Source organism: Orbicella faveolata, unplaced genomic scaffold (genome assembly GCF_042242905.1).
Source record: "Orbicella faveolata isolate gen_17 unplaced genomic scaffold, um_ofav_v1 contig_1, whole genome shotgun sequence".
Classification (NCBI taxonomy): domain Eukaryota; kingdom Metazoa; phylum Cnidaria; class Anthozoa; order Scleractinia; family Merulinidae; genus Orbicella; species Orbicella faveolata.
In genome coordinates this window covers 19,478,990-19,500,346 of record NW_028301536.1, presented here as the reverse complement: position 1 = coordinate 19,500,346, position 21,357 = coordinate 19,478,990, and the positions used below count along the sequence as shown (strand labels likewise).

Below are 21,357 nucleotides of genomic sequence, written 5' to 3'. Positions count from 1 at the left end.
TTCGTTACTGAAAACCTTTATTATTCTTCACAACCAGAATTGGTCTTAGTTACAACAAAAGAAAAACATGAAATTACAGTCTATCTATAAGGCTATAGTTTAATTGTAAATTGCAAGATACAAATACATTGTTAAGTAAAACAAATACAAAAATTGTCGTGTTCAGCAGTGAGTAACTAGGAGACATCAGTCTTAAGTAGAAGGGGTTTTGTAACCAAGTCCAGACTACTGTCTACCTAAATTCGAACTGACTTCCTTACAAAACACTTTTCTATATATATAAAAATTTCTGGACAGTGAAAGAAAAGCTTCTCTCGTATTTTAGCTGTTATTTTTGCTTGCTACTTACTACTGTAGAACTTGTCAAATAACGTCAACGCAATTCATTAAATAAACAAAATTACGCAGCAACATTGAGCCAACCTGCTCAACTATGCTAATTCTGACTGCTGACTGTTTCAAAAACGCCATTATTAATATTCACCCCGTACTCCAATTCTTTTTATAGTAATAGTACAATCTACTACTTTCCATACGATCATACCCACTACACTCTTTTTTTCTAAGAATATTAAGGCTGATATTTCTGAAATTGTAATCATATTCTAAGAATAACCCCATAGCTGAGATTTTGAAGAGAATGTAATTTTGTGTGTTGAAGTGTTTGTAAATACAATTGTATGTTTTTAACTAAACCGTATAAAATTCTCCCTTTCTCTAAGCAGCAAAACTAGCCAAAGAACAACAAAACCAGCACTAGCCGTATATACGATGCTAATAATATTTCTACAAGAAGTTAGGTGTGCAATATCAGGCTTTGTTGCCTGCTGTGAGTCTGGCTCCAACATTACTTTAACGTCATCCGAGTCATGATAGGATAGATGACAAGCAAATATCATAGCCTATAATCTAAGAATATTCACACGGAAAAACAATATTCGTATAAAAAATAAGGAGTGTAACAAGCAAACTTACCAGATGGTGGTTTAGATCAATCTTGTATGAAATTTTTTTCCATTACTTCATAGATGAAAACATTCGATGCCATTTGATTACCGTGACTCTTATTAGTCAGGCTGTTTAGGATAGCTACCTACAGGTTAAAGTTTAAACTACACCCACATTTGCCTCCTTAAAAAGGGATATTTCTAAAATTTTTCGATGAGCATTCCCATTCCTTTAACATGGAAGTCCCCAGGCTAAAATCTAACAGCAGTTGATGTCAATTCACTCAATGTTCTCCAGCTTCAAAACCCAGGCCCATTTGGAAGGAAGCTTGTTTACAGGGATGGCAGGAAAAGTGACAATTATACCACCTTTGTCACCTGCTGGTTTCCAGGCAAACTCTCCTTGATAACCCAACATGGTAACTGTAGTGTGTTCGGTTGCCACTGGAGCTCCAAGAATGAGGTTACTTGTAGCCGGCCACTCAAGGACGATGGCATACACAGCATCAGCTTTGGACGTGTACCTAGCAATAAAAGAGAAGCAGAGTTATGGTCATTGGCTTTTACATAACATAGAACAAGAAAGTTATACAGAGAGGGACAAAGATTGAATAAGTGGAAACACTACAGGGAACATTCAAAGGCTGAAGTCCCTTTTAGATGAGAAAACATTTTACTCAATTCAACCTACCAGACATCTTTGTTAATGGTGTCATTCTGAGCTCTCCACGGTTTGGAGCTGTAAATGGCTTCACCATTCACAGACAGCCACTCTCCCATCTGCAACAGTCGCTCCTCAAATGCAGGTATGATGCGGCCATCTGCCGTCGGGCCAACATTCAACAACATGTTACCACCACAGCTGACCAAAAGAAAGCAACATTTTAAAACCTCCAACATTGAGCAGTGTTACAAATCCCAGATGGAGAGCTAATTGGCTATTCACATTGCATTGTGGCCTAGCGACAATCCTCACCTTACGGTAGAAGCCAGTTGATAGATCAGTTGACTGATGTTCAAATATGAGTGAATGTCGACATTACGTCTGTAGCCCCAGGAACCCTTATCCACCGTCAATGCATTCTCCCATTTGTGATTCTGGAGTTTACCTTTGATAAAACAACAGTTGGTAGTAGCAAGTAAGGTCTCTCTCATGTTACAATAATACTAACTAGTTACTGCAAAAGTTGGATTATCGTAATAAAACATTAAAACGACTGGGCAAAGTCCACAGTCCCAAATGCCATTCCCGCAATCGTAACATTGATAGCATATGGCTGTAATAATGCAATTTGTGATCGTCATTACTAACTTCACGGAAGTGAAGTTTAACTGGGAACTCTCATTTGTGTGTGTTTCAAGGAACTTAGTATATGTATATCCACAAAGTATGGTCAATGCAATACAAACAACCTTGTTATAGATAAGTTTAAAATAGCAAACAAAAGGGACTCCCATGTGACAAGGTCGAGGATATGTTCATTGTCTCATAGGGCTGTAAATGAAGGAATTTGGTCTCACTTAGGGTGTTTAGGACAAAATTCCACTGACAGTGACTATTCTTACTAGCCATCAACTTTTATTAGAAGTCATAATTTTCAGGATAGGTAGGTAAAGTCTACATACGAACCAAGTGGCCCACCAGGCCAGAGCTTATCCCAGTTTCTGTAGCATGAAGTGACTAGGAGTATTTCTACCCCCCTCCCCCCACTGGATGGGATGCTAGTCCATCGCAGGGTTACCCCCAGCATTAAGTTTGCCGGTACCCATTTATACACCTGGGTGGAGAGAGGCACTGTGAGAGTAAAGTGTCTCGCCCAAGAACACAACACAATGTCCCTGGCTAGGGCTCGAACCCGGACCACTTGATCCAGAGATGAGCGCACTGACCATGAGGCCACTGTGCCTCCCTACTTTTCTGGGTGCACTTGGGAAAAAAATTAAAAATGCTGTCTTTGTCATTTTTAATTAGTCAAGCCAGGTTTTAGGGGTTGAATAAAGCCTGAGTCATGCCCAGATTGGTCTCCTTTAGCCGTTTAATACAAATTTTTCAGATGGTAGTCCTTTTCATATAAGAGTCACCCCCTGGACAAAACATTACCTCTTGTGGGGTGCATGTGCAAAACTCACATAACTATGACTCACCTGGATTATAACGATCACGGCAAGTGAACACTCCACCATGATGGCAAGGACATCCATTGCTACACCAACGATCATTTGTCACAATAGTGTCTTTAACAGGGCTTAACAAGGAGAGTGAAGGAATCAGAACATCGCTTTTATTCATTTAAACAATATGATGCATGCAGACACCAAATACATAATAATAATAATAATAATATTAATAATAATAATAATAATAATAACAACAACAACAACAACAATAATAATAACAACTGTATTATCGTGTCAAAAGGCAGTAGCCGAGGGGAGAAGTCCCCTCTACTAATCGTGGACACCTGACTAGTAACCTAATTAAAATCATTTGTTCAACTCTGAATTACAAAATATTTGTGGGCATTTATACAGTATATAGAAACCTAATTACAACCGTTAACTTAGCTAAAAAGACTACGAATATATTAAAATTATATATCTTAAACCCTATTAAAATATTAAAATTATGTATGTTAATTGTAAAACGTATGTCAACAAACAGTCATTCTTGGCGTAGGTTGCAGCCTCGACAGTCACTAACATTAGCAGTTAGAGCAGCAAGATCCTCATTACATATGACACTTTTAAATTGCTTCAAAGAGGGTTGATTTCTTATCCTAGGAGTGAGATCATTCCACAGTTTGGGCCCCTGGTAACAAAGTGAGTGTTTTCCATATGTCACCGAAGAGAATCGTGGTAGAACAAATGCTCGTTTCCTTAAGTAATATGAGCTACTGTCTAATTGGAAAAGATTCCAAAGTCTCTGTGGTAGTAATTTATGCTTAATCAATTATACATAAAGATAGCAATATCCTGTAATCGTCTGTTGTACAACGATGGTATGTCTGCTTTTGCCAGTAGTTTCTTGTAGCTAGAATGTTTATCCTTAAATACTGCCCTTAGTCCTCTTTCTTATATGCACTCAAACTTTCTCTTGTCGCTAGCCTTGCAGAAGTGCCAGGTGAGGTGACAATAAGTAAGGTGTGGTAAGATTGCAGCTTTATATAGTTGCAGCTTTGCTTCTCTTGGTATCAGGTTTTTCAGTCTCATAAGGACTTTGATCCTTTGGCTTGCTTTTTTACACACGTTGTTGATATGATGGCTAAAGTTCAGCTTACTATCTATCGTCACTTCTAAAAGGTTTAGCTTCTCTGTCGACTCAATTATGTTGCCTTGAATACTCATGGTCGGATTTGTTATCCCTCTTTTGTTCTGCATTGCCATGGTTTTGTATTTACTATAGTTAAACTTGAGCATGTTGTCTTCATACCATTTAGATGCTTTTTCTGCATTCCTGCTAAGTGATGACTTTATGTTTGTGAGATCCTTTCCTGCTTCGTAAATCTGATAGTCATCTGCATACATAGAAAGGTTCATATTAATTTTGTAGGTCAGGTTGTTCTGGAAGATGTTCCAAAGAAGTGGTCCTAATGCAGATCCTTGTGGGCATCCTCTGTGTACCACTTGCCAAGAACTTGTTTGTGATCCCATTCTAATTCTATTATGTTGGTTGGAGAGATATGAGCGTAGAAGATTGACGGTGTTTTCCTCAAAACAATAGGCTCTTAACTTATTAAGCATGAGTCGTGGGTAAAGTGAATCAAATGCTTTTGACATATCCGTAGATAATATAGATACACACTGGTGGCCGTCCCTCGCAATTTTCCATTGTTGCACCAGTGAGACAAGGGTTGTCTCGCAGCTATGAGATTTGCAGTAGGCGGTAATGCAATCTGATAGGCGACTGTCGAATTGAGAAGTGATTTGTTTGCTACTCGGCTGCTCAAAGACTTTGTCCACAGCAAAAAGGACAGTAACCGGTCTGTAGTTCTCTTTATGGAGTGGATCGTCTTTCTTGAAGACGGCTATCCACTCTCCCCTTTTCCATTCACTTGGCCACTTTCCACTGGAGATGCAGGAGTTATATAACTTAGTAAGGGGTGTGGCTAGTTCCTTTGCTGCCAGTTTCAGTACTTTAGCCAGGATAGCATCATTGCCCGTTGCCTTATTTGTTTTAAGCGATTTAAGTGCACACACTACTTGTGTTGTGTTCGTAGGCTCAATAATTGTTGCTTATCATTAATCATTAAATACCAAATCAAAGTCGGATCATGTGTACCTAAGGCATCTGTCGGCCGGGTATCAAAGTCGATTCTATTGGTTGATATGTTGACCAAGTGTTAGTTGACATATCAACTGAGTATTGGCGGATATATGTCCACCGAAATCGGTTGGCTCTTGACCAACACACATGTCAGACGATACTCGTTCATCACTTAGCTGATACTTAACTGACACCCGGACAACACTTGGCCAATACTTTACCGACACCAGGCTGAGACTATGATCATTTGGTTGGCTCTTGTTACTGAGTTCTATCTTATCTACTCAAATATTAAATAATTTCCTCTAGCCCTTTGAAAGGGACTTTCATTGGCCATTGGCCATTTTTGACCTTTCATACCGGCAACATTATTTTTTTCATACTGTTTTTTTCAGCTTATGTTTTTGTTCTCGTCATCGCTTTTACATACTGCAAACAGGCTAAGGCCAAAAGAAAGACCCTTGTTACTTTTGGATTAGCAGCCTCTGTCCATAAGTTGGACACCTCAGATATAATAACTGCCACAGTTTGTGTGAGTCCGTTTTTCCCTACTCAGTGTTTGTTCAGACCTATAGTTGCATTAGATGTGTATTCAAAATAACAGCTGTTTGAGCTGTCTCCTCGCTTTATCCACATATGAGCATAGGCAATAGTGACTCTTCTTTTGCATCCCCTGTGGGTAAAGGGAAGGGCCCAGGATACAGCTGCCATTTCAGCAAAACAACTGACTGACAGCCAACCAAAACATGGCCAACTGTTGATAGCAATGCAACAGTCATGGTGTCTTCCTCGAGTGTCAACCGACCTGCCGACCAAGTGTTGACCTATAGTGTCAACCAACTGTCTACCAACTTGAATAACATGTCAACTTGACAGACACTAGGCCAACTCTCAGTTGACATATTGACAGAGCATTGGTTGATATGATTCGACTGACACTTAGTCCACATATCAACTGATAGTATTAACTGACACTTGGCTGACAGATGCCTTAAGTATGCATGATCCTCAAAGTCTGTACATAATATTTAAAAGTAACTGATATGCTGAGTCAGTCTTGCATATACCTTTCATTATAAAGCCATGCAAGAAATTCCTGACTTTTCCAGTATGTGTCGGGTCCATGTGCACCATCTGACCACAAGTAATCAGGCTTATACGTGTTGATCAGATCATACAGCTCTGGCATGAGAATTTCCTGACATGAAATACAAACAAAGTACAAACTAGGTTATGTTGACCTATCACTGAGTGTCATTATAAAGCCATGCAAGAAACTTTCTGCTTCCCCAATATGTCAGGTCCCTAGGACCATCTGACCACAGGTAATCAGGCTTATACATGTGTATGTTGATCAGGTCATACAGCTCTGGCATTAGAACTTCCTGACATGAAAAATTTAATAAAATCTAATTAACTGTAATAATAGATAAATATTGTATATACAGAGGGAGACATGGCGCTTTGCGGTGTTGCGGTGTTGATTGTTTTTCTGATGCAGTGATTTTAGTCCCACCGACAAGTGTTATGATGGGTTTATTTGGAAAATTATGGAAAATTATGGAAAATTATGAGTTATAAAAGTATTATGTCAAGTGTAGACGTTCAAATCACAAAGCCAAAAATATATATTGCAGTGATAAATAGATAAATAAATACTGCATCTTAACTCCCCTGGTAAAGGATACCTGGTATATGAATGGAAGTAAAAATAGTGTGGAAAATGGGAACATAGCTTTGTGCATGATTAGGTAATATATAATTTCAACATCTACACTTTTGGCATACCTTGACATAATCCCGTGTCGTAAAGTTATTGGCAAGATCCTTCTCATAGAGAGGATGGAACCATTCAAAGAGGGAATGATACAATCCAAAAGTGATGTTGGTTTTACTTCTAATGGCAGTTGCTAGCTCCCCTGAAAATTACAGCACAGACTAGTTACAGCAGGACGATTCACACTCAGGTGGAGTGTCAGGACAAGCAAGAATAATGACCATGCCAGCTGAGTACTACTTACTTAAGGTGGCTAGTAACAACAGTTTCCTTTATTCTCTTGTAGTTTATACTTTGATACGTTTTTATTACCATTCTTCACCAGTTTATCCTTCAGGGTTTGGGTACCAACAAAATGTTACGAGGACAAACAATTCTGTGGGGAGGGGGACTTGCAGTGGACTAGCATCCCATCAAGGGTTAGGGTAGCAGTATCACTCTCAGTCACTTCATACATGAGAAACAGAGGTAAGCAATAGTAATCAAGTCAATTCTAGCACCTTGAAATCTTGGATTGGTGCCAATTTTACTTTTTATGCTGCACTATATTCAGATACATTGTACTGAGAGACCACATGGCAAGGGAGATTTTTGTACAATGTATCTGTGGTAAGCGGGTTTGTAGCTAAGAAAACAGCCTCCTGGCTAAGGTTTTCATCGAGACAGTCACCATTTTTTTTTTTTGCCGGAGACCTGGAACAAAATTTTCATCCCCAATCTTTTGCAACACCTTGAATGCAGGGCTACCCCGCTTTGTGTTTACAAGATGGTGGATGCAGTACATGGAAAGAGAACATGCTAAGTAAGTAATCAAAAACAAAATTTTATAATTTCAATTACTTTACTCATTATAGTGGCACCAATACTCAAGGTAGTCAGGAATTGATTCTGAACTTTTCATTTAGACAGGTTGATATGGCTCAGATATCAAATGATTGCCAGTATGTGCGTAACCTAAAAACCGTTCGTTGTCCTTAAACGAGTGATCGCCAAACAAAATCCAGCCGGCAATCACCTCTTCTCAATTGACAAATTTCCCTGGCAGCTGGGGCTCAGTGACAACACCGGGTATACTGCCGATTAAAACCGTTATTGAGTTTATTAGCAGTGTGAAATCAATCAAGAGTTAATTGGCAAACAAAGTAGTTTTGACACTATAGATTACCTGTAAGCATACATAAATATTTCTCATCAGTGTAATTAATACATAACTGTCCTTACCCACTAGATCCCTGTGAGGTCCGTTGTCAACAGAGTTCCAGTTCCATGATACATTTGATCTCCAATTTGTCCATCCTTCATGATGTTTACTGGTCAGGACATAATATCTAAAGGATAATTCAAATGTCTGAATAAGTTTAACAGTGAAATTGTGAGAAATGTTAGTTTTGCATGATAAGATTAGCACTGGACTGGCACAGTCCCACAATAAATAATAAATAATATATAATTATATTAAGTCTTTTAAGTCCATGGATTTATCATTGTAACCTTTGTAGAATCAAGACAAACACAATGCTGCATCATACTGGAAATTTCTATGTCATCATCACGAGAGAACCACAAGGTTCCACAAGAACCAAAGAACTGTAAGAACCACTAGAATAATGAAATAGAAAAGAAAGATAAAGGGCAACTACTGACAACAACTAGGCCACCAGGTGAGCATAACCAACTCAAAAAACACAATTCAGAGCTCACTCACTGATAAAAGTTGACTACTGAACATTTGTACCCTGACAGATTGAAAACTTGTAATCCTTTTTAAAAACTTAATAAATAGACAATTGGCCAAACTCACCTTGCTCCAGACTTTGTCAAAAGGCCAGCCCATGCCTCAGGGTCAAAGAACTCCGCCCTGAACATTGGAGCAAAGTCTTCATACTCAAAGTCTGGTGGATAGTTTTCCTTCATGAATTCCACAAAGTTTGGCTTCTGGTCGTGCTTCCAGCGGTACCAAAACCATTCTGTTTCAAAACTTGGTACTGAGTACAATCCCCAATGCATAAAAATACCAAACTTAGCCTCATCATACCAAGAGGGGAGAGGTCGTGAGTCCAGCGATTCCCATGTTGGTTTATACTGACTCAAAACCAGGGGAACAAGGGCAAGGGTAAAGATGAATTGTACACTATTCATTTCCAGTTGACAAAGTCCTGGACTGAAGTGCTATCTTCTAGTGATTCTGAAAAAAATAGGGAAAACAAACACAACTATTAACTGCTGACAAATTGTAGTAACCAAAGATCAGAGCAATGCATTCACTTGTGTACTTTACAAGTATGTTTGCTCAACTTTGGTGACCAAATGACAGATAATGAACGGCATGGGAAGCTGACCTAGCCATGAATAAATGTAACCCCGGAATTTTGTCAAAATAAAGTTTTAACTTGCAATTGTGCTGCATAAAATATTCTCAAACTAAATTTCCGATAATTTACCAACACTAATATAATGGATTTCTTTAAAAAATACAGTTTTGACCAACCCACCCTGCCAGACATCGCATCACCAGTATTTATTCTGTCAATTTTACCTTACGTTTGTATTGTTTGGCGTGCTACACAACATTTCCTTCGCAATCTTATGAAGGGTAAAACCTTTCTCTTGCGTTTGTACCGGTAATCAGTAAATGATACATATTCAAGACAGAGGGAGTGATTATTAGCTGTGAACAGTAAATATATTACAAGAGATCGAGAGTTACTAGTGTTGATATCCAGGTTTCCAGCCTAGAATAAGAGAGATTTACAAGGGAATTTTTGATGTTTAGGTTACAACAGGGATGGAAAATGCAGCTGACCATAGTCTGGTGTAGGGGCTCAGATTTTCAGAGTCCCAGCAGAATCCCCAACCATATACAATCAAAGAGTACCACCTGACACCACCTCTCCCAGGTGATACTGTATTTATGTCAGGGTGGCAAAGGGTTTGTGTGTGACAAATGACGAGGGCAAAACTTAGTGCGTGACGCATGAGAAGCCACTTAAAGACATATGGGAATATACGGGAAAAAATCATTGCTTGGAGCGATTCTCCGTTTTCACCAGTCGTGATCAAAACTAAAAATTGTAACCATTCAATAAATAAATTCAAGAATCTGGGATATGATAGATGATTGCTATAAAAACAACCTCGCCAAGAATCAGGTTTCTGCTGTTTTGCATTTGCCCGTTATCCACAGAAGTGTGTCACCCAAATTTATAGAGCTTTGTATGGAGACGCCATGTTTGTGCCCTTCAGAGGGGCACAAACATGGCAACCATAAAATAACAAAAACATCTGTCCTTGAGTTTTGCTATTGAAACAAAAATTTTCACTCTACAGCTCCAACAAATTGAAATAAATGCTTCTTCTAGTGCAAGCACCATTTAGTGATAACTCATCTTTTGACCTACAAGACAGTCTTTTCGGGCCGCCATTTTCATGTCACACACAACACAAAAGCTTGGAGTGCTCTGTTACGAAAAGAAGAGCTCTGTCAAGCTAAAACATTGTCAAACATCACGTTCCTATGGGGGTCTTTTACCTGATGAAACTAAAACCTCAGAAGGAAAGACAATTTCTAATTTTGGAATATGACTACGTCACATGAAAACCAAGAATTAAAAGAATATGAGACCCGTAAACTAAGTTAAATTCGTGCGTGAAACGGGATCACCCCCTCCCCTCCCCCATCATCATCGCCATCCCTTGGTACCCTCTTATGTAACCCACACAAAACTTTGGATTACGATGTTTTTCCCTGCTTTTCTTCTATTTATAATAGCTTGATACTATTACATAATCAGATTATGTAATCTTATTCAATCTGTCAGCTTTCAGGTATAGTCGTAATGTAGAGTGTTTGTTAAATAGTTTGTATTGCCCCTAAACCATCATATATGCAGAGAGGTTTCTGGTACTTTCGGAAATTTAAATAATTAAAACTTGTAAATTCAGCACGACATCCACCATTATTAGCGTGTGCGTTCATGAAATTAAATATTGCCAACCGGAGAAGTTAACAGAAACTAATTTATTCTCAGTTAGGGTATGTGTAAACCTCAAACAGTTTTGCGTGCAACAATCTATCGATCATGTGATTATCACAAGCGGAAGCCGAGTGACATAAACAACAACAACAACTAAGAAGTCAGAACAAGTACATTAAAATACACTGCAGGCATTCCTGACAGGCGAAAATCTATTCCACTGAGAAACATCAAATTGTCGCTAACGACAATGACAAATTGAATAGAAAGGAAAGTACAGCGTAATTAAGTTCAAGTATGCTTATCTGCTCACCTCAAGTGTTTACAGTCTGTTTCTCGCGGATCAAACTGCAAAACTTCCCCGTGGTTCTTGCTGATCAAAACGAAAAAATCACTCAGAAGACAAGATATCAACTTCAAAAATGAGATCTCAAAGCAAGCTCTTACAGGGTAAAAGTAGAATAGACCTACTCCGTCAGCTCCAGTTGCTCAGCTAGCGGAATCAACGAGTACCCTGTGAGCCACCTGTCTCTCTTAGTCAGCGGGGCTTGGGTAAAACGAAATTTGATCCTAACTCCTGATCCAGGAGGGAGAGGTGAACACGTCAGATTTGGCGTTACAAGTTGCTCCTGGGTAAGTTAACTCTTATTGCCAATGGCTTAGCATAGGAAGTGTCCCTGTTCATATTTTCTTTCCTCTTTAATTCACTTGCTGCTTGGAACCAGATTCTGTATTTTTTAGTTCTTTCCATATAACATCCTATGAGTTTTCTTTTACAGCCTATACAAGTTTAATTGAACTCACTGTGACATTAAAAAAAAATCAGAACCCAAAGCACTAGTTTAGGATACCTTTCTTGTCAGAGGTGCGAGGCAAGAAATAGCTTTCCACGACATGCGGACGCCCGAGGAAACAGATCCTGCTCCGATCTCATATTTGACGAACATTTTGACATGAAATAAAGCACCTTTCTGCCAAGAGGTCTCATCCATGTTATTCTGAATATCATCTGTTTCATCTAGGTCTCCCGTACAGTGATTTTATATCATTTTACCACCTAAAATATCCACACGTCTGCTCGGCTTGCGTCAGTTGGTTGGTCTCGCTGAAGAAAATGTTATTGTTGACAGTTTTGCGGATAATTTAGCGCAGAAAAATAATTCCTTGGTACATTATTTACTTTAATTTCCAACCCAGCATATGACTTGATAGTTCAAATGTCTTTGTAAGGGAGCATTTTCCATCAAATACTTTCTCATATTTCGAGGGTTTCGAGTATTGATCAGCAGGTCCTCCACGCTATCGTGTACAAAATAATGGGTTTAAACCCACTGATCATTTTTATGCATATGTTAAATGATTCGTTTTTACCACCATTCAAACGTTTTAAACCATATCAAGATCATAATTTCGTGTTCGTGTTGTTCATCGTTGGGTTCTCCAGATATCGCCCAGGAAACGGGCGTGAAGGTTCACTTTTCAATCGCGGTTTTAATTGAGCGATCTCCAAATTTTGCGTGTTTTTGAGCCTTCCGACATCTAATTTTTGAAAACCAAGGTATTTTTGGACACAACATTAATAGGTTATCTTATTCCTGTGGTCTGTTGATCGCTTTCTTTCAAATTATTTGAGCAATCATCGGATGAGAAACTTTCCTGGTATATACTTCATGCTAGCATGCATATAGAGCACTTTATGTTTATACCATATATGGTATATCATAATATGGCGGAAAGATCAACTCACATACACTTCCATACATTTGTATTCATTGACCCTCACTTTTATGCATTCGCCTTCACATTTATTCACTCTCCTTAACTTTTATTCACATGTATTCACTCATCCTCACTTGTACGCACTTTCTTTCACTTGTATGCACTCTCCATCACTTGCATACACTCACCTACACCTGTACGCACTTTCCTTCACTTGTATGCACTCACCTTCACTTGTACACACTCTCCTTCACTTGTATGTACTCACCTTCACTTGTACGAACTTTCTTTCACTTGTGTGCACTCACCTACACCTGTACGCAATTTTCTCCACTTGTATGCACTCTCCTTCACTTGTATGCAGTCAACTACACCTGTACGCACTTTCCTTCACTATGCACTCTCCTTCACTTGTATGCACTCAACTACACCTGTACACACTTTCCTTCACTTGTATGCACTCTCCTTCACTTGTATGCACTCACCTACACCTGTACGCACTTTTCTTCACTTGTATGCACTCTCCTTCACTTGTATGCACTCACCTACACCTGTACGCACTTTCCTTCAATTGCATGCACTCACCTTCACTTGTATACACTCTCCTTCACTTCTACGCACTTTCCTTCACTTGTATGCACTCACCTTCACTTCTACGCACTTTCCTTCACTTGTATACACTCACCTTCACTTGTATGCACTCACCTTCATTTCTACGCACTTTCCTTCACTTGTATGCACTCTCCTTCACTTGTATGCACTCACCTTCACTTGTACGCACTTATCTTCATTTGTATGCGCTCGATCACCTTCACTTGTATTCAGTCACCTTCACTTGTATGCACTCACCGTCTCTTGTCTTCACTCACCTTCACTTGTACGCACTCATCTTCACTTGTATGCAATCGCCTTCACTTGTATGCACTCATCTTCACTTGTATTCACTCACCTTCACTTGTATGCACTCACCTTCACTTATACACACTTGCCTTCACTTGTATGCACTCACGTTCACTTGTATGCACTCACCTTCAATTGTACAAACATTCCTTCACTTGTACACACTCACCTTCACTTGTATGCACTCTCCTTCACGTGTACGCACTCACCTTCACTTGTATGCACTCACCTTCACTTGTAAGCACTCACCTTCACTTGTACGCACTCACTTTCACTTGTACGCACTCACTTTCACTTGTATGTACTCACCTTCACTTGCATGCACTCACCTTCACTTGCATGCACTCACCTTCACTTGTATTCACTCACCTTCACTTGTATGCACTAACCTTCACTTATAAAAAATCCCCTTTGAGTCAGCCACATTTTTATTATTGCTGCCCAGTTTGGGGTGGTATGAATAATCCATTAATTGAAAAACTTCACAAAATCGTGCTGCTAAGGTTATAACAAAATCTAGTTATAAAGTCAGTTTTTCTCATCATCTGGACTCACTTAGCTGGGAAAATTTGACAAAGCAGGGGAGTAGTGAAGGCGAGTGCATACAAGTGAAGGCGAGTGCATACAAGTGAAGGCGAGTGCATACAAGTGAAGGCGAGTGCATACAAGTGAAGGTGAGTGCATACAAGGGAAGGGGAGTACACACAAGGGAAGGTGAGTGCATACAAGTGAAGGCAAGTGCATACAAGTGAAGGCGAGTGCATACAAGTAAAGGCGAGTGCATACAAGTGAAGGCGAGTGCATACAAGCGAAGGCAAGTGCATACATATGAAGGTAAGTGCATACAAGTGAAGGTGAGTGCATACAAGTGAAGGTGAGTGAATACAACTGAACATGATTGAGCACAAGTGAAGGTGAGTGAATGCAAGTAAAGGTGAGGGCATACACAAGCGAAGGTGAGTGCATACAAGTGAAGGTGACTGCGTACAAGTGAAGGTGAGTGCATACAAATGAACATGAGTGCGCACAAGTGAAGGTGAGTGAATACAAGTGAAGGTCGGTGCATACAAGTGAAGTCGAGTGTATACAAGTGAAGGCGAGTAAATACTAGTGAAGGTGAGTGCGTACAAGTGAAGGTGGGTGCGTACAAGTGAAGGTGAGTGCATACAAGTGACGGTGAGTGCGTACAAGTGAAGGTGATTGCATACAAGTGAAGGTGAGTGCATACAAGTGAAGGTGAGGGCATACAAGTGACGGCGAGTGCATACAAGTAAAGGCGAGTGTATACAAGTGAAGGTGAGTACATGCAAGTGAGGGTAAGTGCATACAAGTGAACGTGAGTGCGCACAAGTGAAGGTGAGTGAATACAAGTGAGTGTTGGTGCATATAAGTGAAGGCGAGTGAATACAAGGGAAGTCGAGTGCATACAAGTGAAGGTGAGTGAATACTAGTGAAGGTGAGTGCGCACAAGTGAAGGCGAGTGCATACAAGTGAAGGTGAGTGCATGCAAGTGAAGGTGAGTGCATGCAAGTGAAGGTGGGTGTGTACAAGTGAAGGTGAGTGCATACAAGTGAACGTGAGTGCGTACAAGTGAAGGTGAGTACATACAAGTGAACGTGAGTGCGTACAAGTGAAGGTGGGTGCGTACAAGTGAAGGTGAGTGCATACAAGTGAAGGTGAGTACATACAAGTGAACGTGAGTGCGTACAAGTGAACGTGAGTGCATACAAGTGAAGGCGAGTGCGTACAAGTAAAGGTGAGTGCATACAAGTGAAGGCGAGTGCATACAAGTGAAGGTACATGTATACAATTTAAAGTGAGTGAATAGAAGTGTAGGTGAGTGCATACAAGTGAAGGCGAGTGAATACAAATGAAGGCGAGTGAATAGAAGTGAAGGTGAGTGAATACAAGTGAACGTGAATGCGTACAAGTGAAGGTGAGTGCATACAAGTGAAGGCGAGTGAATACAAATAAAGGCGAGTGGATAGATGTGAAGGTGAGTGAATACAAGTGAATGTGAATGCGTACAAGTGAAGGTGAGTGCATACAAGTGAAGGCGAGTGAATACAAATGAAGGCGAGTGAATAGAAGTGAAGGTGAGTGAATACAAGTGAAGGTGAATGCGTACAAGTGAAGGTGAGTGCATACAAGTGAAGGCGAGTGAATAGAAATGAACGCGAGTGAATAGAAGTGAAGGTGAGTGAATACAAGTGAAGGTGAGTGCATAAAAGGGAAGGTGAATGCGTACAAGTGAAGGTGAGTGCATACAAGTGAAGGCGAGTGAATAGAAATGAACGCGAGTGAATAGAAGTGAAGGTGAGTGAATACAAGTGAAGGTGAGTGCATAAAAGGGAAGGTGAATGCATACAAGTGAAGGTGAGTGCATACAAGTGAAGGCGAGTGAATAGAAATGAACGCGAGTGAATAGAAGTGAAGGTGAGTGAATGCAAGTGAAGGTGAGTGCATAAAAGTGAAGGCGAGTGGATACAAGTGAAGGAGAGTGCATACAATTTAAAGTGAGTGAATACAAGTGAAGATGAATGCGCACAAGTGAAGGTGAGTGCATACAAGTGAAGGCGAGTGAATAGAAATGAACGCGAGTGGATAGAAGTGAAGGTGAGTGAATACAAGTGAAGGTGGGTGCGTACAAGTAAAGGTGAGTGAATACAAGTGAAGGTAAGTGCATACAAGTGAAGGCGAGTGAATAGAAATGAACGTGAGTGAATAGAAGTGAAGGTGAGTGAATACAAGTGAAGGTGGGTGCGTACAAGTGAAGGCGAGTGAATACAAGTGAAGGTGGGTGCGTACAAGTGAAGGTGAGTGAATACAAGTGAAAATGAATGTTTACAAGTGAAGTTGAGTGCATACACGTGAAGGTGAGTGCGTACAAGTGAAGGTGAATGCATTAAGGTGAATGTCAGTGAATACAAATGTATGGAAGTGTGAGTTGATCTTTTTGCCATATTAGGATATACCATACATGGTATAAACATTAAGTGCTCTATATGCATGCTAGCATGAAGTTCTTGCCACTTTCCTGGTGTCATTTTTTAGCGGCCATTGAAACTTCACGGGCTGGCTCACGAGTGACGTCATAATGGCCAAGATCATCGGGCGCGCAATCGCATCGCTACGCAAGCAAAGTTGACCTCTCCCTCCTGTCCTGATCCAACCTCTTCCCCAGGGTCGACGGTTTTTGGCTTTAATTTTGCCGGGTTTTCTTTCCCGAGTTTTGTTCGTCCCGCCTAAGAGATGCTCAAGGTAAGCTTACCTTGATAATCGCTTAGTCCCGTCCCAACTAGCCGCCCCTGGGTCTCCCAATGGATACACTGGGACAATAAGGTTTTCACTGATTGAATACTGGTTTCCTTCCCAGGAAGTTCCTTCCCAAGAAGATCTAGCTAAAACGCTTTGCATGCATGATTTGATCGAACAATCCATAGGCTCGGAAAAACCACTCTTGAGATGAGAGGAAGAAGTGTATTGGGATCGAAGAATAATGTTTTTGGGGACGGACAAACCGGTTTCAGATTTGGAGAAAAACGCTTTTGCGATCGCAAAAAACGGTTTAAAGATGAAGGGAAAAAAAAGAAAGAAAGAAAGAAAAAAGAAAAACGGTTTTTGGCCGGCGGTGTGAAAAACTGGTTTGGGGGCAAAAGAAATTGGTTTTGGAAAAGTTGACTGATTTCGTTCATCTTAATTAACTTCATTCACAGTCTGCACCAATCCATAGCTATAGCAAATGAACTCCTCTTGGCTCGTACCTCTACATGATTATAGCATAACACTACAACTCCAAGAAAAGGTGAAGGGTTCTACCGACTCTACTGGGGTACGTTTCTAGCTATTCTGACAAATAAAACAAAAATAGAGAAACATAAATCTAAGTTTACACAAATAGATATTTACATGAAATCAAACCACCTATGGGTCACCTATTATAGCTACAGTGTACTGCCTTCACGCAATTTCTGCATAGAAAATAAAGATAACGGCCCTGTTTCACATTTTTAAAATAGTATTTTGTGTAAATAGTATAGTATTTATAGTGTAAATGTTGTAAAGTAATGTCAGTAGAGCTGAAAAGTTCAGTTCATAATACATAGCTGTTATTTTTAGTCAGTGTCATGGCCGTCCAACAGTCAAGCTTAACCCACACATATCTTTCTTCGTACTTAGTTTTGTTGTTTGTTTTGCTGGGTTCTCTAGTTTTTAACAATCGTTCTCACAATAGTCATGTTCCGGCAGTCTAACTGACCTTACAGGTCCTTACATATCATTTGCATAATCTGCACCACAGCTACCCTACAGATTGCTTTCGCAATATCCGGGTTAATGATCTGTTATTGTTGAGTTTTCGAATCCCCTGGCGTAGCGTGGAAGGAAAACATTTGAAGCATTTTCAGAGTGAAGACGCCGTTTTCAAATTTCTTCAGCGTGGTGTGGAGGTCCGGGGGGTACTCCCATATAAAAAGGACCATTACAACTAGGTTGCAGAGTTTTAGCAGTGCGATAGAATTCTTCGTTCTTGTAGCTTTCTTCAATTCAGGGTTAGCCATGAAAGGAATTCTCGCGCGTTTTGCCCTCGCGTGCTAACAAACTCAAGTTATTATTATTTGTAAAAATGCTTAATGGCCGACTACCTAACTACCCATAAATTTCCTGCCAGAAGGTACGAAGAGGGAGGTTCGGTCCGGTCACAGCAGACTTCAACTAAAATATCAATCCGTGAAGGCATGAATGAAAGTGAATCAAAATATCCCGGGGGAGGGGTTCTCCCTTAAGCCTACCTGGGCGCGGCTTGGACACCAATGCGGCATATGTGAACATTTATCATCGAATCATAATCTGTCCCAGGCATTGACCGCCGGCTTGCCTGCGCAATTGAGCTGAGTTCAACTTCGCAGGCAAGCCGGCGATTGTCGGCGATAAAAATGTTTTATGTGAACATCATCTACTGACGCAACGTACTCCAGTATATATGAGCTATATAGCTATATGTGGCCCCAGAGGGTATGGTTTTTCAGCCGTTTTGGTCACAAATAGGGTACCAATTTTGGCCATTTTAATCATAAATAGAGGATGGTTTTTGTACTCTAGTCTTGATATGGGTATGTTCAGTTTTTAAGAAGAAGCCACTTTTTCAGCATTATCGAAAAGAAAACCAACAAAAGCCCTTCATAAATTCTGATTACGGCAATTAACATTCATCTGAACTGACTTAAGTTATCGGCTATTGTTCTGGTGGTGAGGTAACGCGAAAAATCTTAAATTAAGATTTTACTTTTTACGTGGTCGCTAACTTGAACCGTAATCGATTTCCCCTGGATTTCCGTCATACATTTACTGTAATTTTACCCTCGGTAACTTCGAACTCTCGATAACTCGAACCTCCCGCTAACTCGAAGCAATTTTCCTTTCCCTTTACGCCATTTGCTATATAATTTTACCCTCGATAACTCGAACCATGTCTGTCAATACGTGACAAGTCAAAACAAACAGTGTACCGTGTGAACTTTTTTCTTTCTTTTAGATTACACAACACGTGTCAGTTCAGTTCAGGTTCCGCTCGTTTTCACAAAGTGTTGCTTGTTAACTCCTTTTCCAAAATGTCAATAAATCTCTTGGCTTCCTTGACTGTGCAGTTAATTAAATTTGATTAAAATGTACACTGCATAAATAGAAAACATTTCACCGTTTTTCCCTTATTTCCGGTCATTTGCTCTCAAATCCCGATAACTCAAACTCCTGATAACTCGAACCTTTTTTAATTTCCCTTGATGGTTCGAGTTATCGGGAGTTGACAAGGCAGGTCTGACACAGTGTTTTGATATAAGGTCAGGTCATAAGTAGGGTTCGAAATTTTGGTCAGGTCATAAATAGGGTAGGGAAAATCGCAGATTTTGGTCATAAGTAAAGTAAGGGTTTTGGAAAGCGGGCTGCACACCCCCACCCAATCCCCCTCCCCTCCCCTCCACACACACATAGCGCTTGCCACAAGTTGCTCAAGATTTCCCAAAAGTTGCCCAAAATTTCTCAAAATTTAAAGTTGCTCAAAATTTGCTTCAAAAAAAGTCAAAGGTTGCTTTTTGTAACTTAAGTTGGTCAAAAGTTGCTAAAAAAAAGCAAAAACTCTTTTTTTTTTGTTTCTCTCTTCTTTTATTCGGTCCGATGCAAAAATATGCAATCTGTACAACAATAGTAACATTTCTAACACAACATCCTCTTTATTACCCTTTTTTCATTAATTAATACAGAAATGTATAAAATATTGCTAAGTATTAGGGTTCTGGCAACCCGAAATAACCACTGGGTTAAAAATGCCGGGTTGCCAGTTTACAAATTGGTTAGTCAAATTTTGGCCGGAGACACACACGTACACACGGTCACACATACAAGATATAATATATACCAGAAAGTAAAGAAGAAAAGAAGCTGAAATTAAATCACACGCGTAATCTATTACCTTAAATAAAAAAAATATATTTGAACTGAACAATGAAGAATATCAGATAAATAATGGTAAGGCGTTGCAAAAGCAGTGATATTATCTTAATGTGAAACAAAAAAAGAGAATTGACTAGTAGCTTTGGGGAAAGCTCTGTTTCAGTTTAACTTTGAATGATGAAATTGGCAAGTGCTTTGTATCATAATCAATAGCGTTCCATATCTTAGGACCCTGAAATCGAATATTAAATTTCCCATAATTTGTTCTTGCTTTGGGAAGATAGTAAGACTGTTTTTCTAAGCATTTTTGTGCAATTTTGCGTTGTGACGAGCGTCGCTTATAAATAAATTTGTTCACAATACGTATGAGTAAATACTACGCATCAATATCAAAATTGTTTTAAATTTTTTTTTAAAATCTTTTTAAAAAAAATTCAAACAAATTTTAAAAAAATTAAAGAAATTCACAAATTGTCTACTGAAACATTGTAAAATATGAAAGCATGGCCAATTAAGGCGGGGGTTAACATGAAGGCCATATTTTTACTGGGTATTATGGTTTGAATGCAAATATCTCGTTCACGTTTCAAGCAGTGAAAAATCTCTCTGCTCATTTCACATAGCTACGTTTTGGGCTGTTTTGTAAATTTTTTGGTGATTTTTGGGTGTATTTGGGGATAAATAGTTTTTCTCAAAGGATTAGTAAAATTTATGGAAATAGGAAATTTTGAAGATTTGATGTTGTTTTAAAAATAGAATTTGAAGTTAGAAATTGGTAGACGTACACCAAACAGTTGCCCACCAACCCGGGGTGCCCTTTTGGGGGCAATCAACTGTCTGGTGGTGTTCCAAACCCCTTTTTATCCTTTTAATCCCTCTTTAAACTTCCTAAAATTTCACTTAAATTCATGTGTACTCCCGCCTTAAAGCACTAAAAGTTGCTCCGATATCTAGAAAACTAAAAATTGCTCAGAATCAGGAGCTATAATCGGGGACGGAGACCGTAAGCGCGCGCCATTTCTAGTATTGGGGTTGTCCCCATGATATGGGACAATAATTCTATTTTTAGAACAAATTGCGCCATCGCCTGCGGCACACGCGCGTACATGCTGCGAGGATTTTTGCGGATGTCGCGCGGGGGAAATGGCGTCCGAAATTCCCGATATTTTTTATGTTTTTGGCCCGCAACTCAACGCGTTTACGTCAGTTGGAATTTTGCTTAAGTATTTTCGTCGTAAGCTGCTCCAGTTTGAGTGAAGTAAGACAGTGTCGAATTTGGGTATGTTCCGCTTTAAGCTTAGATATATATCGCTGACCAAGTTGTGTTCT

The 21,357-nt window shown here is 39.6% G+C and overlaps 1 protein-coding gene across 2 annotated transcripts; it reads right to left on the bottom strand.

Moving 5' to 3' along the window:
• LOC149118340 (alpha-L-fucosidase-like) lies at positions 1-11,490 on the bottom strand. 2 transcript variants are annotated; one of them, XM_089294123.1, is made up of 10 exons: positions 11,410-11,490; positions 11,276-11,335; positions 8,790-9,173; positions 8,210-8,316; positions 7,000-7,130; positions 6,279-6,409; positions 3,093-3,193; positions 1,924-2,056; positions 1,639-1,809; positions 1-1,471 (listed from the first exon to the last, which is right to left on the bottom strand). In XM_089294123.1, the coding sequence occupies exons 3-10, from the start codon at positions 9,125-9,127 to the stop codon at positions 1,228-1,230; spliced, it is 1,356 nt and encodes a 451-aa protein (XP_089150249.1). In that variant the 5' UTR covers positions 9,128-9,173; positions 11,276-11,335; positions 11,410-11,490; the 3' UTR covers positions 1-1,227. The 2 variants fall into 2 exon arrangements, with proteins under 2 accessions (XP_089150249.1, XP_089150251.1); XM_089294125.1 differs by having other exon boundaries at positions 11,434-11,485.
• Between the last annotated feature and the right edge of the window lie 9,867 nt (positions 11,491-21,357).